Below are 25,013 nucleotides of genomic sequence, written 5' to 3' on the forward strand. Positions count from 1 at the left end.
GAGAAACGTTTTTGTAGAGGCTAATACGGAGATATTTCTTAAATCTATTCAGGGGATTGTCATTCACACGGTTGCCTGTGCTGTGAGCCTGGCTCTCACCTAGTAGAATGTCATTCTCTCTTCACTATTTCCCGAGAATCGGTGATTTTACGCAGAGGCACTGTACAACTGGTTGCAGGCCTAATACAGACGAGGACATTGAAGGCAGATTTTATGCGGGGAGGGAGGGAGGGAGGGAGGCAGGCAGGGTGGTTCCCAGGGTAGCTGCCAGTGCTGTTCATAACTGTCAGGTTGCGAATGCAAGACGAAACCTTGATTTTTTGCACACGATTCTGAGGAAAAGAAACATTGACTTGGATTTGGAGAAATACAGTACATCCTTTTCTTCTCAGCCACTCACGAGGGCAGGCACCAACACTCATTAAGGGGCCACCTTGATAGATCTTCATTCTTTGTACGAGAAATGTACGCTAAAGAGAAAGCCGGATAAAGAGAGGAAAATGGAAGAGACATAAGGAATAATGGTGGTAACAGACTAGGAACAACACCGGTGAGTTGGCCCTGCAGTTAGGGGCGTACAGCCGTGAGCTTGCATCTGGGAGATAATGGGTTCGAACCCCAGTGTCGGCAGCCCTGAGGATGTTTTTTTCGTGGTTTCCCATTTTCATACCAGGTGAATGCTGGGGCTGTACCTTAATTAAGGCTACGGCCGCTTCCTTCCCACTCCTAGGCTTTCCCTATCTCATCGTCGCCGTAAGACCTGTCTGTGTCAGTGCAACGTAAAGCAAATTAAAAAAAGAAACTACGAACACATGACCAACATAGAAGGAGAAAAGGGTCCCAACAGATCAATGTAAATAATGGAAACAAGCAAATTGGTGAACAAAAGTTTACGAAAATCAAAAGAGAAGTAGAGTAGTGTGTGCCTTGCCTGGAATATTGGAGTGGACAACTGATGACTAGTACTCTGCAGCAAAGGTTTGAGGCAGAGTACTGTATACTAAACGAGATAAAGGCTATGGAGATTGAGTGAATCTGTTTGCTTTTCACATCTAGATTGCAGAACGAGTATTTGGGATGACAGAAGTGAAAGCTTTTACAATGATTTTTTTCTTTAGTCATCTTATTGTGTTGTCTGTAATCTGTGTTTTACAATCCTCTAACTCGAGAATACCCAAAGGGAGATATTTACAAACTGCAACAGGAAGAGAAAGTATGTATACCAGGCGGCTCGCGAGTGCCGTACTTTCTACTTGTGAATGTTCCGCATGCACAAATGCTGAATGGGATATCTACAAACTGATTTTCGTAGGGGCAGTATTACCAGCAGGCAGGTTACACCAGAATATGAAGAGATAACAACCGGACGGTCGTTCGCAGCATGTTCCTTCAGTGCTACCCGTCTAAAATAACCCCTTACATTAGTAAACCTCGATTTGACTGCATTGTACTAGGCTGGTGTACAATACAGCAGGACCACTTTTGCAGTCTGCTTATCGGCAATGCTAGCAATGATGAATACATGGACATCATATTAATCTATGGAGAATCTGTCTGAATGCAGCCGAAGCTCACGGACGATATGCACAGGAGTTTCCAAACAGACTTCTGCCTTCTACATACGTATTTTGCCAATCAGTATTAGTTTTTGTGTCATACAAACAACTCTTCTACACGTGTATACATTAATAAGTTATTAAATTTTATTTTCTACATCTTTGGCATATTTACAAATGCACCCTGTTGCGGAACGTGTGCAGTAAAATGACTGCCACTTGTTTCACAACATCCGAAATACAGCATGTCATAGCGCTTCTTCGAAAACACGTGATCACACATCCCATGTATCACTAGTGCATGTGGCACATTTGAGAGTAGAAAGTACGGCGCTCACGGGCCGTCTGGTATATATGTGTGTGTATATTAAACTGGAAGAACAATGTTGGCTACTCTGTTGTTGAACTACATATAGGAATGTGAATAGAACATAGCGATAGCAGGATCCTCTGTCTCGCACGTGATGAGGATGTCCCTGAACTTATCCAACAGCTGTAGGAGAGTTGATCGCCTGATGTTCTCCATGTACATGATCTCCTCAAGGTGGTGACAGCCTCTGAAGTAACCCTGTCTCCATAATCTCACCAGAAGGCTGAGGTCCTCTTCGCAGGCAGCAGCAGGTATCCTGAGAATAGCCACTCTCTCCTCGTCGGTGAAACCTGTGAGCAGTTCTTCGCGGATGAAGCTCGGCGGTTTATCTTCTTCTAGAACATGGACTACAAAGCTGCCAGCTTCGTTGTCTGTTGAAGCTAAAGAACTGCCCGCATGAACGTTAACAGAGTTGGACTTGGGTGTCACAAGAACATCGTCGCTAATGTTAGAGCTAAGGTCACTCTCGCTGGGTATCCGTCCACTCAACAAGCCCATCTGATCATCTGGTGTACTTTGGAAGCTCCCACCATCTGGCGGACCTATACTTTGTCGTTTGTTACCCTGTGAAAGAAAGAGAGTTATTAGAAGGATAAAATACAATTGATAATAAATTTCCTTCATATTGATCCATGCCTTCCATATCATGGGTTCAAAGTGGACAAAGGAATTCATCAGGAAACACAACAAACCCTCCAAAGTTGTTTACCCTTCCCATGGAAAATGTATTCAAAATGGTAGACTGAGACAGAAGGATGAAAGAAAAAAACTTTATATGTTAACCATCTGAAATGTGTGAAAATATCATAATTAGACCAGGAAGAGCTAAGTATGATTCAAGAATTAATTACAGTGAAATCTCATCAGTGCATTCCTGATTAAGGGCCTTTTCTTGTTTAGCACATCATAAATTCGAAGTCCCGATTCATGTCGCATTAGAACTATATAAAAATACCTTTCTTATTGTGCCACAAATATTCGCTGTTACCACTTAGTATGATCACAGTTTTCCCAGCCCTGAAAAAGGTCTTAGTCATCCCTTGTGAAAGGAACGTGATTTCCAACACAGGTAAGAGCCGTCGCCACATGAAGCAGGTCGGAAAAGTTGTGAAAAAATAGGAAAAGGCCTGGAGTTCCTGAACTTTACAGGGTAAATTACACCTTCGAGGAGCATGCTGTTAGCCTCAGTAAAGTTCAGTTTTGCTTGCTGTTTTCAGTGATAATGCTGAATAACCCAGGAAGCCTGTTTGTGCTTGTATTTTCATTTTCATTCAGAAGTTAGAAATTAATTGTGTTTTGAGTTGAGTGATACAGAGAAGGGTAGTGAATATTTGTCATGTAATACCCTACCTACGGATACGGAACATAATCGTGTGAAGTTGACTAGCGTGGTGAATATTTGTTTTGTGTTAGCCCAGTTATGGGTACTGAAATCGCTTGCTTAGGAAGACAATATTAAAATCCACGTGGTGGACAGGCACCCGCATCTTTCAGTAATGGCACGCATGTTTAAACTCAGACCTTCAAGTTTCAACTTGAGTCGATCAAAATATTGTCGCAATTAAGATGGCGGCAAAGTCATTCTCTCGCACGTGGCCAAGTTAACCTCGAAATAATTCATTTTCGAAGAGTGTGACCAGAAAACAATGTTCAATAACCCACCAGTCTGAAATAGAAGACATTTGTTTTAGAAAGAGCGTGAACTACACTAATGTGTTGATGCTTTTATGGGCCCCGGTGCAAATGTTTTCATATGTCGTCTGGTGTTTTACACACCTTTTAGTACACTCTTGTTATTTAATAAACCCCTGTGGAAAAGCTTAACATATTTGTTCTCTCACCTTTATCACACCTTTTAATACTTTCATCTCATCTTTAGAAACGGTAGATAGCCTATAGCTTTCACTGTAACGGTACACACACGACGTAAAATGAATGCATGTTGAAAAAACATATCATGTGTTTACATATCCCTTTTGGATAGTTTTTGTTCATATATTCAATGGTTCGTTTCCTTTCCTTGCCCTGCACAAACGTCTTAAAGAGGTTTTACTGCATATGAGACAACAGAACACAAACAGGTTTTCTTCTTATTCTTCTTTTCCTGTTCATGCGGGGTCGACGTTTCTGACAAGTTGTTTTCCATTCCCCTTGGTCCCAAATGGCATTTTTTCGTAACTACTTTTCCCCGAGAACCTCCCGCACACAATCCATCCACATTCTTCTGGGTCTACCTCTTTCCCTCCTACCTCACACCTCCATGTCAAGCATTCCCCTTCCCACATAATTGCCGATGACCTAGATGTTAGGCCTCTTGAAACGAAAACAACAACAAGCATCCCACATAATTTTCATCCCTGCGCTTAATGTGGCCGTACCAGAGCAATAGTGTTTCTTGGACCTATCTGGATATTTCAGTCAGTTTAACGCTGCCTCGTATAAAGGTGTTCTTGATGTGGTCTTTCCTCGTAACCTCACACATCCATCTCGGCACCTTCATTTCAGATACTGATACTTCCAGCTGCTTACATTATTATGACTGCACTGCTGGCCAAGTGAATGCTTCGTTGAAGCCTTGGTCTCGCACAGTTGGGGTCGTGCGAGGTGACAGCATGTCGCACCGATTGTAGAGAAAATGAAGGTGACGCTCAGATGGTTCAGATACTTGGTGAGCAGCTCAACAGATTCAGTTGCAAGCACCACACTGTGACTCAACTTTAGAAGATTTCAATCTTGTGGAAGGCAAAAGAGGCAGGGGACGACTTAAATGAAGACATGAAGAAGGCCAACGATCGTAGGTACGTGATCTCACCTGATCAGTGAAGGAAAACCTCTAGCTCTGACCATGAAGCTGTGGATAGGCCTACATTGGGGAGATGGGCCAGTCCGTAGCAATAAGATGACAAAACACGCAGCTATCAAAACTGTCCATACCTAAATGCACACTGCAATGCAGACATCCATTATGTTTGATGAAACCAAGCTATCAGCCTCTAGCAGTCACTTTTACCACAGAAAAATTGGAGAAGCCACAGATATTAAAAACCACCCGAATAACTTCAATAGGAATGAGTGATTGCTATTATCTAATCTGGAAGCTAGCACTAAAAGGGCAAGAAGAACCCTGCACAACCACAGAAGGCACGATGGTGAAACATGGCCGCTCACAAAGCCAGGACGCAGCACAACACACTGAAGCACCACTGACACCAGCATTGGAATTCAAGAAGACCAACTGGGGCAAATAGTTAACATTTCTTAGCAGACAAAGTAGGGGTCCCCATACTACGAAAAATGCAAAATTAAGCAATTTCCTTAATTGTGCCAAAAGTTGAAGGGCTAAAGAGCCCGGAAAGGTTACAAATTATGAGTCTTGGATAGCTCTAACAAACTAAAACAAAAAAATTTCGAAAATCATTTCCGGCCTAAAATCGCTCGTTTCATTACTGGTTTTCTTTTTTATTCAAATCCTAGCCAAATTACAGAAAGAATTACTGTATGTAAATAAGTTAATGTGTTCCTTGGTTGAATATCCTCAGGCATTTTTGTTATTTAAAAAAAAAATGTCCACACCAAATATAGTTATAAGGGCTTACGTGAAACTTTGACTCGCATTATAACTCGTAGTGGTAGAAAAAGGCAAATTGCTAATCAAATCGACCGGATAATGATGATTAAGAAAAGGAGTGGGTTTTTTTCTTTACGAAAAAATAAAGAATATATTCTCATACTTTATTATATTCTATTTATCTAAAACTCGTAGCTCATAACCCTAGGATGTCTTGAACATTGAGTTGCTTTCCTGAAGGGCTAGAACTGTGGATTTTTACAGGAAGAGGAATTAGACTTCAACAGCATCTACAATGGAAAAGGTGGACTTTGGTGCGGTGAGATGGCGGAACAGGCGGCCCTGGACTCGGGGATAAATACGAGTACGATCTAAAGAGGCCAACAGCTTCAGGCAGATGAGGGTCTTCAGGAGGGCTGATGGTCCCTTGGTAGAGGTAATACAACAAAAGTCCATCTAGCAGTGTCTAGATTCCATGTTAGGGGCGGCCCGAAAAAAAACCTGGCAGTAGATATAAAATATAATGTAAATATAATGATTGAGTGAGTCGAGGCTTCAGAAATGGTTTAGACCATCCCCCAAAAGTGGCACACAGTTCCTGGTGTTCTCGTCCTGGGGGAACTGTGAAAAATAAAAAACTGGGGAGGTCTTTGATTAACAACCCGAAATAGAACAAAATGAAGAAGCAGAAGAAGAATTAGGGATTGGAATAATTTACCAATGGGACAAACTAAAGCAAAGACCATGGCGCAACATCCCCAAAGGCCCATGGTTTACCAAGTGACCGCTGCTCAGCCCGAAGTCCTGCAGATTGAGGTGTCGTGTGGTCAGCACAACGAATCCTCTCGGCCGTTATTCTTGGATTCCTAGAACGGGGCGCCATCTCACTGCCAGATAGCTCCTCAATTGTAATCGCCCAGGCTGAGTGGACCCTGAACCAGCCTTCAGATCCAAGTAAAAATCCCTGACCTGGCTGGCAATCAAACCCGGGGCCCCCGAGTAAGAGGCTGGCATGCTACCCCTACACTGTGGGGCCGATATTCAATAAATTCCCATCTTCTTTGAAATCATTTAAGAAAAGACTAGGTAAACAACTAATAGGGAATCTGCCACTTAAGTCATCTGCCCTAGCATGCAGATCAGTGTTGATAGATTGATTTCACTGAAGGGGAGCATTCACTTACCGGCGGTCGACTAGGCCCGTTTGCTGTTGGCATGCAGTATACATAGGTGTGGATCTGCAAAAGCAGCCGATGTCGCAGCATCCACACCACCATCTGTACCAGCTCAGCCTGCTGCTGGGGATAATTCAGAGGATTCACCTTCTGGCTGATTGATGTTGGCAGAGAGAAGTCGCTCATCACCTGGAAAGAAACAGGGCGCCACTTGAATTCTGCTCCTAAGAGCTTTATCACACAATCATAGCAGACCTCCATTTTCAAGTAACTTTCAAAGTATGACAGAGAGATACTGTACTCGATTTGTGTAGAATGCTGTGATAGGCTTATTAAGCATTTCAATTCTCTCACCTCACAAAATAATTATATTAAGACAAGTTTATGAAATTACTAACTGGTTCGATAAAAGACAGTTCGGGTTTAGGAAACGTTATTCCAGTGAGGTTCTACTTTTAGGATTCCAGCTAGATATAGCAGATATTTTAGATTCAGGAATTCAAATGGACTGTATCACCATTAACTTATCCAAGGCTTTTGATAGGGTAGATCATAGAAGATTACAGACAAAAATGAGGGCTACTGGACTTCGGCTGCTTTGAAATGTCTAAAACATAAAATTATGAAACTTTACATGCTATGAATAAAATTTATACTCTTATAAAAACATAGGAATAAAAACATAGGAATAAAATCATGTGGATTAAAACATTCCAAACGAAAGAGTCATCTCGTATCATATGAATATGGCTGAAACTCGCCTAAAGAGGCCGAAACATGTAACGTGCTCCTTTTCTGATGTTTTTGCAATAGTAAATTGTAAACAAACCTTAAATGTATTGACTAGGCGGACCATTTATTCTTTTTTATTATATGACCTTTATATCGTGCACCTGTAAGGCCTGAACTGTTCTGATTAAGGAGAAAATAATGCCAGAAATATTTGAAAATGGCAGTAAAAGGCATTCTAGCTGCTGCTGCTGCTACTACTAATTTGTGGGCAGAAAATTATATATTTTTTCTTTTCTTTTACGAGTTGCTTCACATCACACGAACACAGATAAGTCTTGTGGCAACAATGGGATAGGAAAGGGACAGAAGTGGGAAGGAAACGGCCTTGGCCTTAATTAAGGTTCAGTCCCAGCATTTGCCTGATGTGAAAATGGGAAACCACGGAAAACCATCTTCAGGGCTGCCGACAGTGGAGTTCGAACCCACTATCTCCTGAATACTGGATACTGGCCATACTTAAGCAATTGCAGCTACTAAGCTTGGTAGAGAAAATTATAAAAACAATTTTTTGACTCTTCTCTCCTGCACGAATGGGTCACTTAGGATAAAGCGGAATCAATATTTGTTGAGCTTTCCTCCTTACACAATAGCTCATTTTCACTAATTGTTGCGATTTCTGTTCCCCCGACCAAGTAGGTCGTGTTGGTTTCTTCTCGTCTTCCTCAAATCCCCTGTATCTACTGTATCCGCAAGATGGCATTAATACAAATACGACAGCACTAGCAGTTAAATAAGACACATAATAGAGCTAACTGAAAACAAATACAATGATATATTTTACACTCAGCTGCTAGAGTTAGCACATACACATCACAAATTTCAAGAGACCATATTTGTGGTACAGTTTACACGTATTATAGAGTTTGAAAGCAAGCACTCCCTTACACTGGGGAGCGATCAGCTGGGCGATGCAGAGCGAGCAAAGACCACATCCGAATGCGAGCGATTACACATGAAGAAAGTTCCTGAGCATCGCTCTCTTATGTGGAGCAATGTTTTAGTTCATCCCAGAGGTATTCAATAGGATTGAGATCAGGACTCTGGGCTGGCTTCTTGCCCACATGCCACTTAATTATGACAGGGTGCATTTATCATGCTGAAACACACAGTGATGATCTCCGAATTTGTCTTTACCGGTATGAACGTTCACATGGCACTTGCTACACTCAAATCTTCCCATCTGATTGCTACATGGTACAGCGAGATTCTCCACTCCAAATCTCGTTTCTGTTCAACCACGAACCAATGGCAGCACTCGTTACACTACCTAATGCATTGTAGATGTTCAATTTATGGGTAGGTGCCTGAGCCTTGAAACGTAATCCTCTTATCTCCTTGTGCACAGTTATGGTGGTACTGCGGAATTTACAGGTGATGGTATCATATCATTTGATTTTCCCATACCACATTCTTCAGTGTTTGATGGTGGCTGTCTATGAACACACAGGGCCTATTGAACCATGGTTTTGTTGTAGTACTGTCATCCCATTACAGCTTCAAAATTACATCCCCAACAAGCGATTTGGACATGATTGATGGGGCAACCAATAATCATTCCTCATTTAAAGTCACCAACCTCCCTTCATTCATCCATCGTGTAGGTATCTCATAGCAATGGACAACATCAAGCAATCAGCTGTCTTTATAGAAGCAGTGACAATGGTTGTAATGACATCCAAGCTTTCGTTTTTATATATACAAAAATGTGTGTGTGTGTGTGTTTTTTTTTGATCAGACAGTGTACATCTGCATATCACTCACAGACAAGAAGGAAACGTTTACTCACCTGCAACAAACTCATCCCAGGGAAACACTCCGAGAAGTGCTCATCCAGCGGAGAATTAACTCGAGTAGGTGCGTCTGGTGCTATCACGTACACGTTGCTTTCACACAGTGGATATATGACAGTAGCTTCAGCTCGGTACAATAAGTGGCCTGTCAACTGGAAAACCTAGAATATTTGACAGAAAGAGGTTTTCATCAAAACTGTTTAAACCATGTGTTGTCAACTAGCTCCTCGATGAAGAGGAATCCATCCATCCATCCATCCATCCATCCATCCATCCATCCATCCATCCATCCATCCATCCATCCATCCATCCATCCATCCATCCATCCATCCATCCATCCATCCATCCATCCATCCATCCATCCATCCATCCATCCATCCATCCATCCATCCATCCATCCATCCATCCATCCATCCATCCATCCATCCATCCATCCATCCATCCATCCATCCATCCATCCATCCATCCATCCATCCATCCATCCATCCATCCATCCATCCATCCATCCATCCATCCATCCATCCATCCATCCATCCATCCATCCATCCATCCATCCATCCATCCATCCATCCATCCATCCATCCATCCATCCATCCATCCATCCATCCATCCATCCATCCATCCATCCATCCATCCATCCATCCATCCATCCATCCATCCATCCATCCATCCATCCATCCATCCATCCATCCATCCATCCATCCATCCATCCATCCATCCATCCATCCATCCATCCATCCATCCATCCATCCATCCATCCATCCATCCATCCATCCATCCATCCATCCATCCATCCATCCATCCATCCATCCATCCATCCATCCATCCATCCATCCATCCATCCATCCATCCATCCATCCATCCATCCATCCATCCATCCATCCATCCATCCATCCATCCATCCATCCATCCATCCATCCATCCATCCATCCATCCATCCATCCATCCATCCATCCATCCATCCATCCATCCATCCATCCATCCATCCATCCATCCATCCATCCATCCATCCATCCATCCATCCATCCATCCATCCATCCATCCATCCATCCATCCATCCATCCATCCATCCATCCATCCATCCATCCATCCATCCATCCATCCATCCATCCATCCATCCATCCATCCATCCATCCATCCATCCATCCATCCATCCATCCATCCATCCATCCATCCATCCATCCATCCATCCATCCATCCATCCATCCATCCATCCATCCATCCATCCATCCATCCATCCATCCATCCATCCATCCATCCATCCATCCATCCATCCATCCATCCATCCATCCATCCATCCATCCATCCATCCATCCATCCATCCATCCATCCATCCATCCATCCATCCATCCATCCATCCATCCATCCATCCATCCATCCATCCATCCATCCATCCATCCATCCATCCATCCATCCATCCATCCATCCATCCATCCATCCATCCATCCATCCATCCATCCATCCATCCATCCATCCATCCATCCATCCATCCATCCATCCATCCATCCATCCATCCATCCATCCATCCATCCATCCATCCATCCATCCATCCATCCATCCATCCATCCATCCATCCATCCAATCTCGGAAAAATCAAGCTGAATAATAATGATCTTTTCTTTGATTACATTTTTTTTTAACATCAAGTGTCAATATTACTCCAATTACAATATTATCATCATCAACATCATCAAAATAAAGCAATCTAAAGAAAATTAAAACTGCCGTGCCAAAATGTTATAAAGTACCAAACAGGATAAAACATGTTTGCTTGCGGTGATGGGTTGTAAGTGCCTCACTTTACAACATACAAAAAGCTGATAAAGATAGTGCTTCCCCAAGTAAGCGAAAAGTGAAGCTCAGTAGTGATGCAAGCGATAACGTTGTATATTCCATACTGCAACTGTAACACATTTTACCACTGTGTTGTTCTTGCTCTATGTTTTGGATATTTTCTATATATTTCCTCTCCTGTAGTGCTGAAAAAATATTAGTCACGGGTAATGATATTGGTCATTGTGGGGAAACTTAACTTGGTATACAAAGGAATACATGCTAGCTATCCTTAATGAAGGACAGTCCGAAGTCATCTAAGAAACTTAGAATGGAAATAACAATGGTTCCTGGTACAATATCGGTTGCCAAGAACTGTATTCAAGTCGACATTTACCGGACTGTCCCTTTGTTAGTCTCAAGAAACAAACAAAATCTTATTTTAAGCTCTACCTCCCCGTACATTTCAAATGAATTGCTGCGGTTTTACAGCACGAGATCCACAGAGAGGCCGTTGGACTAACCTTTCTTCCCGGAATAGTCTTAACATGATAATACAAATTACATGTTTCATGGTACATAACCTCTGACTGTGATTCACTCCTCTCATTTGAGGTTAAACAGTGGTCTCGGCAGTGTTTAAACATGACCGGTTGAACATCGGTTTTAGACAATGGCCAAGTTTCTGCAATGTGGCAGCCATACTTAAGCATTGTTTAACCGTAGACATCGTCTAAACACCGTTTCTGCAATTGGCCCTGTAACTTATGTTTAAAAAAAACCCTCTGTACATAATACAGCTTCCTAATTGATGTGTGTTATTGCTGTAGTGCAATTTATAGTATCATTATCACTTTTGTTCTGTGTTCAAAAGTAAATAGGGTCAGCTGTGGTGAGTCTGACCATTGGGTATTTCTACCTTTATGATGAATATGAAAAATATGAAGTATGCTTTCCTGTGGATCAGTTGGTGCTCTGCATTGCAGTAATACTATCTAATGAAACTTACTGGTACACATCATAAGGATGAAAACGGAGGTGGACAGAAATACTCCATTGTCGGAATTACCCCAGCTGACCACGAGTGAGTGAAGTGAAGTGGTAACCTAATGCCGTTAACTGCATGTCAAATGAGCTTGCCATTCAGGCTACTGAAATTCTCATTATAATCTGTATTCCTAATGGCTTGATTTTATACTTGCCTGGGAGAGGGTAAGATCTGCATCAGCCGATAAGGTCTGCAGACTCTTGAGTGGACTGTACACACGGATGAGACGTGCCAAGGCAGGGGATGAGTCGAGAGGGGAACTGTCCAGCAGTTCACTAGGCTCAACAAGCAGTAACAACCCGTGATATGGCCGCAGACTCTGCAAACACCTGTAGATGGATAAAACAATTAGGAGATTGGGAAAACATAATAAAATCATCCTCATTATCCCAATAAAATCCTGCTGATCCACTATACAGTAAAATCTTGATTAACCGTTTTGAGCATTATCTGTCGACTAAAAAAATATCAATTTTTTTTAAAGCAAGGTACAGTAGCTCCGAAAATGAGCATACTCTTGATGTTAATAATAATAATAATAATAATAATATTTTTAGTTTTGGAGATGCCGACGTGCTGGTATTTTGTGTTGCAGGAGCTCTTTTATGTGTCAGTAAATCTATCGGCACAAGGCTGACAAATCTGAGCACATTCAATTACTACAGGACTGAGCCCAGATTGAACCTGCCAAGTTGGGGTCACAAGGCCATTGCCTCAACTGTTTGAGCCATTCAGCCCGACTCTTGATGTCAAGATACAGAGAAACCTTGTTAGTGTGTTCCTATTAACACGTTTTCCCCCTTCACACTTTGTGAATTCAAAGCCCCGATTCTCATCATTTTAAATCTATATGAAAATACCTCGCTTATCACATTATGAATTTTCGCTATAACCGCTTAGTAGAATCACATTTTCCCTAGCCCTGAAAATGTTGTCACCCCTTGTGAAAGAAAAGTGATTTCCAACTCGGGTAAGATCCGTCACCACAGTTGCGTGTTTACGGGGAAAAGTCTTGAATTTCTGAAGTTCACAGAATAAGTTGCACATTCGGAAAGCAAGCTGTTAGCCTCAGGAATGTTCAGTTTTCTTTGCCGGTTAGTAGTGAGAATGACACAGTGAGCTTGTATTTTACACTCCATTCAGGAGTTAGAAATTTATTTTGTGTTGAGTGGTACAGTGAAGGGTAGCGAATATTTGTCGCGTGATAGCCTATATCTGGATTAGGAACGTACTCGTGTGAATTTGACTAGCATGGTGCGTATTTGTCTTGCGACAGCCTCGTTATGGACATGGAAAATGTCTTAAAATTCCTTACTAATGAAGACAAAATTAAAATCTGTCAGAAAGTGGACCAGTATCCGTAACTTTAAGCACAAAGAGGTGGCATGAATGTTGAAACTCGCACCTTCGAGTTTCGACTCTATCATTGGAGTTGGTCGAAGTTTTGTCTGATTGAAAATGGCAGCCAAAATCATTCCTCGCAGTTGCACATGGTTGAGTGTAACCTCCAATTCACTGTCTAAGTGTATGACCAAAAAATAATGTTTAATAACCCACTGGTCTGAAATAAAAGGTTTCTACTAACATTTGTTTTAGAAAGTGTGATCTGCAATAATACTCTGATATTTTTATGGGGCCCCTTGCAAATGTTTACATATCTGTTGTCTGGTGTTTTTCATATCTTTCAGAGCATCGTTATTATTTTATAAGCTCCAGCAGAAAAAGTTTTTCATATTTGTTCTCTCGTGTTATTCACATCTTTTAATACTTTAGTCTCATCTTTAGAAATGGTAGATATAGTTTTCACTGTACCCGCGGATACACAAAACAAAATGCCCTCATGTCGGAAAAAATTGTACCTAGTGTTTCTATATCATACATCGGCAATCGGTATTGAAGACATGACTTCATACATTAAAAAAAAAAATGAATTTATGTAAAATTATTTAACTGTTATGAAAGAGAGGGATGTATTGTTGTTGCATTGACTACTTTTTGGTTTTAAAGAGGGTTAAATAAACTGCATTTTAAGGTTATAAGGTATGTATTTTATGTACTTTAAAGTTCATTAAATTGAATAATTCAGATATTCCGGGGTTTTTTGACTGGCCGTTCACCCCTTCCCAGGCATTAGAATGGATAATCAGCTTTTGCTGTATTCTGTGAGGGTAAGTCATTAAATACATCACAAACGGCTACAATAAGTAATCTCACATAAGAGCCATTTCTATTTCCCAACCAATCTTCAACAAATGTACTAAATTATTCCGTACCTATTGATAGAATCAGGCTCGATGATGAAGTCTTTCCGATGAAACTGATGCACTTTCTGAGGTAAACAAAAACTCACTTCAATCCAACCATTGACACGAACATGCACAAGTCCGGTGGAACTGAGGTCATCGTAGACATTCTTCAGATCAAGGGCCAATGAACTGCGGCGCAGGATAAGTTCAAACGGAGAGTCGCTATCTTCATTCTGTTCTTCCTCCGGCCTGTACATACCACAGAGAGCATTACCATTTGACACATACTGCACTACTTGAAATGAGAAAAGTTACAGTTGATACAGTGGTTAGTATAACGTCAACAAGACAGGACGTGTGGAGAAGACGGAGCCCACTCGGAGGGACTGAAGGTCAGGGAACTTGGAAAGGAATAAGAACGACAGATCTGAACACGTGATTAGTCCCTGTTGACACTTCGTCAAACAAGCTCCGTCTTAGAGTCAATTAAGGTCCACCATAATTAATTAATGGACATAAACTGTCCATTTTTACGACTTAAATGCAACAACTTTTTTTAATACCATCAATGTGCTACAAGACGATGTAATCATGTTTTGTATATTAGAACAAAGTTATTTTTAACCATCATGGTACACATTTTTGGAGGACTTCATTTTAACACATCGTCATCATTTCATATATCATCATTTTTAGCTTTTCTGTAGCATTTAAAGATATCTTTAGCAAAAAAAAAATTAATTAGCCAGCTAAACATTTACTGGTGGCAATGTAATTATACTGTAAAGATTTTAACACTAGCCTATATTGTAATGAAAGATGGACACAATATAATAATTTCCTCATAAGACTCAATTTTTTGAGATTTTAAGTCAATGAAATAGAATACTGAATATTCTGAGTGATACATCAAAACATTACAAACTTAATATCAATAGCAAGAAAACAAAAAATTTTAGTTGTGAATAAAGATCGCATGGGACCTAATGCTTGCTTGTTTGCTTACTTCCTCTTCATGGATTAGGCTAATAGCTTGTTCCGACCTCAGATTTCATTTCATCTCTTCATAGGAAGATCAATATCTCTTCTTCCTGTAGGATGGTATTCCAGGGCAAGTTTTGGGATTCTGTTGTTATCCAACCTCAGAATGTGGTTTTTCCAATTGATCCTGTTTTGGAATATTCTTTCATTCACTGAGAATATATTTACTTGTTGTCTTATCTCTTCATTTCATATTTTATCTTTTAGGAAGTATTCTTTCACTGATCTTAGGAATCTCATTTCAGATGATTGTATTTTATTCCTATTGCTTCTTTTATCCACCCATGTCTCGCTTCCACATAACAAAGTAGGTACAGCCATAGTCTTATAGAATTTAAGTTGAGTATCTTCTCTTTCTTTTCATTTCAGTGTTTGGCGAATTGTCTCACACACATATATTGAATTCGATGAAGCTTCTTCTTCTTCTTCTTCTTCTTCTTCTTCTTCTTCTTCTTCTTCTTCTTCTTCTTCTTCACCTCGTCGTCATCATCATTAAAAGATATTTCACAACCAAAGTACTTAAAATTTGGGACTTGTTCTAATGGTTGATTGTCAATTACTATCTTCACTCTGATAGGATACTTCCCTTGCCATAACTTTGGTTTTCGTTCTGGATAGCTGAAAATGATAACTTTTACAAATGGTGTTTATCGTCATCATCCTGCAGGATAAACTGATCATCTGCAAAGAACATAGTATTTATCTGTGTGTCTGTACTTAATTTTATACCAGAGTGCACAGTTCGTTTTCAGTTTCTGATTACTTCATCAATATATATTGAATAGTGCTGGAGAAAGGCTGCATCCCTGATTAATTAATATTTCTTCTGTTAATTTGTAACCTAGATCTAACACAATTCTAGTCCTTTTGTACATACTTTGGATACCCTAAACATCTTATTCAAGTTATCCAATTTTTTTTCCATTATATTCCATAACTGTTCTGTCTACCGTATCAAAAGCCTTTTCATAGTAGACAAAAGCGACATAATTATTCAAGTTAAATTCTCTTCTCTTCTCCAGTATCTGTTTGAGGCTAAATATCTGTACAGGATCTGACTTTTCTAAGTCCACATTGTTCTTAAAGTAATAGATTGTGTGCAATAATCTTAAGTTATTATTTTAGCATGTATTTTATAGCCAACATTTAATAAACTTATTCCTCGATAGTTACTGCATAAACTTCGATTTCTTTTCTTGAAAGGTGATATTATTTTAGCTTTCATCTATTCTTTGGGTATTATTATTTAGCATATGGCAACACATTGGAATATACAACAATATATAAATGATATACTAAAATAACTAGGGCATTATTACTATTAGACATGAAACACAGTATACAATGACAATGTATGCACTTATATAGTGAGAGTCAATTTGTCTATCCACTTAACAGCATCTAGAGTCAGCGACAGAAAGTCCTTCAGATCTCTCGAGTATGACGTAATACTACACTGCTGCACAATGTGTTGGATGGTCTGGGGAGTCGCTCCACAAACAGAAGATGGATCAGAAATTCTGTTCCATTTGTAGAGGAAGTCATTACATATTCCATGGTTTGTACAAATCCTGTTGGCAGTTTTCCACGTACGTTGAGACAGATCAAACCCAGCTGGTTTAATATGTGTATTTAAAAATGTTATAATGCCTGGTGGTGCATATTGGATCCATTTTTCTTCCCAATGATCATTTATATTGAAGCCCGTATTGAAAAGTTCAACTGCAGATTTTATTGCTGGATGTCTGGATTTTAACCTGACAGATATTGCACTTGGAATGTAGTCATGAAATGGAAGGTCCGGGTGACCCAATATTTTCTTATATTCACGTAGCAAAGCATCCTGTCTTCTCAGTGCAGGCGGATGAATGTGACAAAGTTGGAAGCCAAAATGTTGGTGTAGTTTTTAGACAATCTGTGCTTGTATGCATTGTAGTATTGAGCTGGATGTCGAGTTTGCTGGTATGGTTGCTGTTTAGCCAAACTGGAGTACAATATTCTGCTGTACTATAGACTACTCCCAGTGCAGAGCAAAGAAGTGTTGCAGCTGTTGATTCCCATGTAGTACCACACAGCTTTTGAAGGATGTTGTTCCTGGAACGAACTTTGGCTGTTGTATTATTCAGGTGTTGCTCACATTCGTAGGAATTACCTCCTCAATACCCTACACGTGTCCAAGTGTCCCCCTGTGAGTGGTGCTAAGCGAGCAACAATAATTCACTGGTGGCCAAACTATCAACAGTTGATCTCCTGCCCATAATACACATGGATAATATTTCTTTGGGTATATTTCTTCTTTTCCAACAAAGATTAATTAAATGTAACAATCTAAATTTAAGAATGATCCCACCATATTTGAACAACTCCTTATTTATAGTGTCTAACCCTGGTGCTTTTCTAGTTTTGAAGAATTTCAGAACAGTATTAAGTTCTACCTCTATTAGGTCAATTCCTTCAACGTCGTTATCTATATCTTGATCTTACTGACTCTCTCCATACCCTCCATTATGCCACAAATTTTTGTAGTCTTGTATCCATGATTTTTATTCGATTACATTTATACTGACAGTTTCTTTCATCACTGTTGAGGTGCTTCATTAACTTATCCATGGTAGGCAAGAGATGGAGTATATTATCTTCTATTGAGTTTATTAACCTATCCCATGATTCTCGCTTGAGTTTTCTCGTTAGCGACTTGATCTTGTTCCTGGTGTTTTTATATTCTTTCTCATTTTGTGGGGTGCGAAACTGCATCATTTTCAAGTATAATATTTGTTTTTGCTTGACAGCTTCTGAAATGTCTTCATTCTATATTTTAATCCCAGTTTTTCTCCTAAATTTCTTCTTCCTTCCAATGGCCTCATCTGCTGCCCTCTAATACAAACATAAAAATAGAAATTTCAAAGTAGAACACGTGCAACATTTCTGTTACTTAGGAAGCATTATAACTGAAGATAATAGATCCACCAAGGAAATTTAAAGAATAGCTCTTGCTAAACAGGCCTTTCAAAATAAAAGAAATCTTTTAACAAATATCCATCTTCTATATATAATTTTTTTTAATGAAAACTAAAGCCAGTCAGTCCGGCCATTCTATCCAGTCGAATTCCTTCATTTTTTTTTTTTAATTGAAAGGTATTCATGCACAGATTTGTCATCAGGTACTATAAATCACTTAACTTCCGCCTTCCTCAAGTTATTTGATATTTTCGATTTTTTTTTTTTTTTGGTCTCTTTGAAGCAATTATATCTTTGGTTCTAATTGAGGTACGGAGTTTGTTTTGGCCTAAGAACACTCAGTGGATCAAGCTCTTTCATTTCAGCTCTTAACTATTCAAATTGGTTTATTCTGAGGAAAGTTATGAGTGCACATTCAATTTAACGTCTCAGTTCTTCAACATTTTTTCTCATTGAAGCAATCATATCTTCCATTCTAATTGAGGTACGCAGTTCGTTTTAGTCTAAAAGCACTGAATGGATCAAGCGCTTTCTTTTGAGGTATTAACTACTTAAATTGGTAGATACTGAGAAAAGTTATGAGTAATCTGTCTCCGTGACGAAGATTTTTGAAGGACTTTTTAACAGTTTGGCGCGTAGTGTTGTTCCAAGGAACGTTTAATTCAATTTCTTTGTGTGATGTATTTTCAAGTGTTTGGTTGACATATTACATTCTATTACCACAGCAGATCATGTGTTTTATTTCATTAACTCGAAACTTTGCAAATACATCCAATAGGATAGTAACGAACAACACCATACTTTGTACATTGCGGGCAGAGCCAGCGGGAAACTGCTAGTATAAGTTTAGAAACAAGAAAGGCTTTTGTAAAATCTTTTGTCTCCAGTGAACTACTTTATGGTTGTGAGAGCTGGTCTTCTGAAAAAAAAGGAAAGTGCTTCATTGGAAGCAACTGAAATGTGAATTTGGAAGAAAATGACGAGGACAGGCTGGACCAAAAGATGTTCTAAAGGAAGTCAATGAGCAACGGAGGGTTCAGATGTTAAGGAAAGGTCATATTTCTTTCCTGAGGTCATTTTCCCCCAAATCTGAAAAATAAGTATGAATGACAGGTCCCTCACCCCATTTAAAGCAATATAATGTTGCAATAAAAATGGCCAAAATATGCATTTATATGCAACAGTCATATTTTGCTCATTTCTGTATTTTGAGCATTTTTATTTAAATTGAGGCAATACATGTTATCTGCATTGATTTTCAAGCACAGGATTGCGGGTTGGCCATGCAGTTAGGGGCGCGCAGCTGTGAGCTTGCATCTGGGAGACAGCAGGTTCAAACCCTACTGTCGACAGCCCTGAAGACTGTTTTCTGAGGTTTCTCATTTTCACACCAGGCAAATGCTGGGGCTGTACCTTAAGGCCATGGCTGCTTCCTTCCCGTAAATAGCTCTTTCCTGTCCCATCATCGCCATAAGACCTATCTGTGTCAGTGCGATGTAAAGTAAAAAAAAAAAAAAACCCACAGGATTTTAAATTAATGTAGTAGGTGTATTTTTCTTTGCTTTCCCAAAATATATGGGTAGCAGGTTTAGAGGACGTGATTCTGAGAAAGAGATGCTGTACATACGCACGATGACGGATACCGAAAAGCATGCTAATACTCGCTGAGAATCAGGGCTATGATTAATTAATTACATTCATTTTGTGTGGCTATTTCTAGCCGAGTGCAGCCCTTGTAAGGCAGACCCTCCCATGAGTGTGGGCGGCATCTGCCATGTGTAGGTAACTGTGTGTTATTGTGGTGGAGGATAGTGTTATGTGTGGTGTGTGAGTTGCAGGGATGTTGGGGACAACACAAACACCCAGCCCCCGGGACACTGAAATTAACCAATGAAGGTTAAAATCCCCGACCCGGCCGGGACCCTCTGAAACAAAGGCCAGTACACTGACCATTCAGCCAATGAGTTGGACAGGGCTATGATAATGAATGTGTAAAGTTTTAACGTACCTACTGCAGCTCTGTAACAAATAAATTGACAAGAGGGCCTACCTTTTCAATACAATATATCAAGTAAATGATATTACATAAGTCTTGGGATTAGTTTCAGTCACTTAGTGGCCATCTTAAGCCAAATAAAAATTAAACAAATCATGTGATAACTAAAACATATGTATACCAGACAAAGACAATGTTTTTTAGGAAAAATTATAACATTAAACTATATATAATATTAAAGTTAAGGTTATGATCTTTTTGTCACAATATGATGACTTAAAGTTGATTTAGGACCTCAGGCAAAGAAGTAAATCTCTAATGTCTGATGTGGAACAAGCACTGACTTTCTGGAGGAAGCAGCCAGGCCATGTAGGCCTAAACAAAGGAGTCTATACAAGACAAAGACAATTTTGCAGGAATAATTATAACATTAAAATACATATAATAACAAAAATTATGGCTGTGATCTTGTCATAATATGATGTCTTTAAGTTGAGTTACAACCTCTGGCAATGAAGTAAATCTGGAAGTGACAGCCAGAATTAGGAATGAATAAACAAACAGAAAATAAATTAAAAAGGAGAAAAATTATTTATGAGACTCGCCTCTATAGTGAAATGTACAGTAGGCCCTATATCTAAAGTCTGATGTAGAACAAACACTGACATGCTGGAGGAAGCACGCAGGCCATGTAAACAAAGAAGTGGATAGGGAACAAGCACTGACACGTTGTAGGAAGCAGGCAATTGAAACAAAGTAGATAAGGAGAGGAGGGGAGGGGGATAAAGAAGGGAGGGGAAGGAGAAGGGAGGGGTGAAGGAGAGAGTGGAAGGATGTAGAAAGAAAGACTGCTGCTGAGAGGGAAATTTAAAGAGATTATAAAAGAAAGAATCTGAGACATGATCACTAAAGATAAGAATTAAAAGGTAAAATAAAATGTTTTGATTTCCCTGAAATTTAGTTTAGATTGAAGTTAGGATTGAAGAACTGTTTCAGATGGATAAAACAATTTTCCATAATATTGAGCAGGGGAAACCTTTGAGAATTTTCATGTCTCGGTTAATATTAGTGAACTTATGGTTAGTATCACGTATGTCCTGTCCCATGGCCAAAAATGTTATATTTCGGGGTGTTAACATGCTCTAAAATTCTTAAGTCATATTTTACCTTTTTTGGGTCATACTTAGCTTGTATATTTTGTACTTGTTTAGGTCATAACTTCAGAACCCTACTGATGTAGGATATGGAAAGAAGGCAGTTAAAACTTATAGGTCATATGTTGAGACATGATAACTTCCCACAGTAAATGTCTTTGAGGGATAAAATACTAGGAAAGAAAGGAAGAGGAAGACATACTTCGAGGATGTGAGAAACTTGATTGAAGTGACGAGAACGCAGGGTTGAGAGAAGAATGGTAGCAGCAACAAGGCTTAGTCTTCAATATATGATGCTTAAGTCAATATCGAACCAATTATGAGGTTTATTGTGTGTAACAATCAATCATGTGTCACCGAAGACATCTTGTCTATAGCTGGTATGACCGAAAATGAAGAAACTAATTACCAGTAAATAAGCCACCACTACCAGTAACTGAGCTGTTAGCAATGAAAGATTACTGAACTGTGTTAGTCTGCAGTACACAGTAGCTGTCTGTGGTGCGAACTGTTCAGTTCTACCTTTCTTAACATGTTCTCTGCGGCAATGAATATTGATGGTCTTATTTTACGCTCTTTCAACCCACCAATGACCCAATTAATTATTTAGTTGTCATTTTGTGTCACTGGTGACCTGATGAATTTGAGTTTGGTTAGGCCCTACAATGAACTCTAAAGTAATGCACGTGTAATAGTCCACTGCATTACTGTAGAGAGGACATCCCCAAAAAAATTATCTTCATGACATTGTTCCAATGTCCTCTTCTTGCTACTGTACTTTCATGTCTGTTACTTGTAACTTACAAATAAGATATCCTGATTCCACATAGCTGACTTCCATAAAGCAAAGTTGGTCTGAAAACAGACTGGTGTAAAGATAGTTTCATCTTGGAACTGACTTCCTTCTTACAGAATGCTGTTGATCACAACTGCGAGCTCACTGCATCAGTTTCGTTTCACCTTGATGCAATCTCATTTAAACTATACTACCAACCTGGGTTAACACACAAATACTTGAATTCTTTCCTTGTTCTGTTTTGTTTTCCCAACCTGACATCAATTCTCTTAGATTTCTTACCTACTAACATCAATTTAGACTTGGAAAGGCTCATTTTCATATCATATTTATTGCTCCTATTTTCAAGACTGCAGGCTAACAGCACAAGACCAAGTCGTCAGCATAGGCCAAACTACTCACTACAATTTCACCTAACTGATCCCCTCCCTGCTACAAAATACATGTTCCTTGAGTTTCGGTGCCGACTTTGCAAACTTCGAAAAATTGCGATGTGAATACCAATGTCTTCGTTACCCATTTCTCAGAACTCACGGTTACAATTTCTTCACAATGAAGTACAGGTGGTTTTTTTTTGTTTTTGTTCGTATTACTTTGGGTCACTGTTTGTTGTTGTTGTCGTCCAACGTGTAATTTTTTTTTTTCACGGTAATCTTTTTGCACGCTTACGGTGAATGATTCCTATAGTGTTTCTGCCTTGAGATGACAGATTGGTGTTGAATACGAAGAGCAGCACAGTTTGTCATCTCGTATAATCTAACTTCCTCTTTTACACTCTTCAAAGGTAAGCAGATAAGAAGTTTTCCTAATCTTAGTTTCTGGAGCATTATTGACATAGGCCTACATAATGGCGAATAGTTTAGTGTACTCGTGGAATAATCGGTATTTACAAGCACAATCGCATACTTTTGCATGCATGGAGCCATCACATTCAGACACTCCAGTGGTGTGGAAGATAGAGGTTTAGTACGGCACTGGAACCTACATGAATTGCTCACTGTTTAAATTCTTTATGGTTTGATATACTAGTTTGTTGCCAGGCATAATATGATAATTAACATACAGAATTCCCATACCCACAGATTAATGAACAAGAAAGTAATATTTGTTTTTGAGGTCATTTCTGAGTCACACTCATTACATTGGAACAAATTGGAGGCTCAATTTAAGATTATCAAAGAAGAAGAACTGTATAAAGCGAGAAAGTGCAAAAACATTATTTATAATGCAGTACTGGTATTAACAAATATTTAATACAAGATCTGAATTAAAAAGCTTAATAGGGTAACTTTTCTCATTTTCACTGATAACAAGGCAACCGATCTAACCGATTAGATCATATAAAGAACACAGAAATGCACGAAGGACTTGGATTTGTAGTACATGACAGAAGAGAGATCAACAGACTGAAGTGATCTAGCCACATTAAGATGGAAAGAATAAGAACCAGAAAGCTATGCCAGAATGGAAGAGGAACGCACAAATTGAAGGGAAAGTAGAGGGAGAGCAAATTGGGCCAGACTGTTCATAGGAGAAAGATGGAACAATAGGCAGAAGTAGAAGTTGCTAATTTGTTACGATACTTGACAAGAAGTCTTAATGAGAGTAAAGAACAAATATCACGTACCTGGCTGCAACTTCGTCATGGGCAGTAACCATAGTCTTAGTTTGCTGGCTAAGGTAACAGCATCTTCTTTCTTCATGTCTCAATGCAACTCCCAGTCTTTTGCTTAAATCATAATAACACTTAACAATCGAATGACTTGCTGTGGCTCTCAGAGCAAACACTATATTAATCAAAATAATAGATGGATTATCCTTGGTGTTAGTTGATCGTACATTACTGCCGCCTGACATTAATAGTGTAGGATGGCCTACAAATCTTACGTCATTCACTTTCAGTTCAAACTTCCTTTCACACAGATCAGGTTTGACTGCAAATAAATTTGACAAAACTTCATCTGAAAAACCTGTTAAATGTCCTTTATGAATATTCGAAGTTTGAGGTGGAGGACTCTGTAGAAGATCTTCGGCTACGGTAAGTGCGTATGGGTTTTTACGGCGATTCTTTTGACTTGATTCAGGCCGAATGTCAGCAGCGAAAGGATATCGGAATAACAGGCGATCACCCTTGCTGTCACTCTTCACAAGGATGATACTAAGCGGGTTTGGTTCCATAGCTTTTTCATAGTTTCTAGAAAAACATTTATAATCATAATTATAAAAACTTTAATCATAAGACTGATTTACGTAAAAATAACCGCCACCAACACCTTCTGTATTTACAGCTTGAATAAGTGGGTTTAATCTAACCTCAAATATGACTATAATAATACGAAAAAGTACATGGATACTTACGGTTGATTCTCAACTAATTTCATTTCTTTAAATTCTACTCTTTATGTGAATTAATAGGTAAATCGTCATGACAGTTACTATATTAAGCTATTTGTCCACTGAAAACGTACAACTGACACAACTAAGAGCGTCACTTGGTGTCACACCATCGCCATGATGATTTCACACGATTGTCGCACCTCTTTCGGTCTCTTGATCAACTATGACTTTCATTTGTTCCTCATTTATAACAAGATGATACCGCGTGTTACGATTTTCCTATCTAAAATTACAACAAACTATCTTAATAATTATCAAAAGTCGCACGCTCTAAGAGCCTCAATCAAATAGGATTTAGAGACCAAATTGTTCGAGAAATAATTCAGAATGAAACGACCTAAAACGGATGCTGC

At 39.4% G+C, this 25,013-nt stretch overlaps 2 protein-coding genes across 2 annotated transcripts in view; one reads left to right on the forward strand and one right to left on the reverse strand.

The window, feature by feature from the left end:
• The window catches only part of LOC136883527 (uncharacterized), a 483,493-nt gene that overhangs the window by 198,937 nt on the left and 259,543 nt on the right, over positions 1-25,013 (forward strand). The window lies entirely within an intron of this gene.
• Nprl3 (GATOR complex protein Nprl3) lies at positions 1,502-24,728 on the reverse strand. The gene is made up of 7 exons (XM_067155524.2): positions 24,622-24,728; positions 23,902-24,457; positions 14,346-14,560; positions 12,227-12,401; positions 9,248-9,412; positions 6,679-6,858; positions 1,502-2,490 (listed from the first exon to the last, which is right to left on the reverse strand). Exons 1-7 carry the CDS (start codon positions 24,642-24,644, stop codon positions 1,963-1,965), a joined length of 1,842 nt encoding a protein of 613 aa, XP_067011625.1. The 5' UTR covers positions 24,645-24,728; the 3' UTR covers positions 1,502-1,962.

Source organism: Anabrus simplex, chromosome 11 (assembly GCF_040414725.1).
Source record: "Anabrus simplex isolate iqAnaSimp1 chromosome 11, ASM4041472v1, whole genome shotgun sequence".
NCBI classification, from domain to species: Eukaryota; Metazoa; Arthropoda; class Insecta; order Orthoptera; family Tettigoniidae; genus Anabrus; species Anabrus simplex.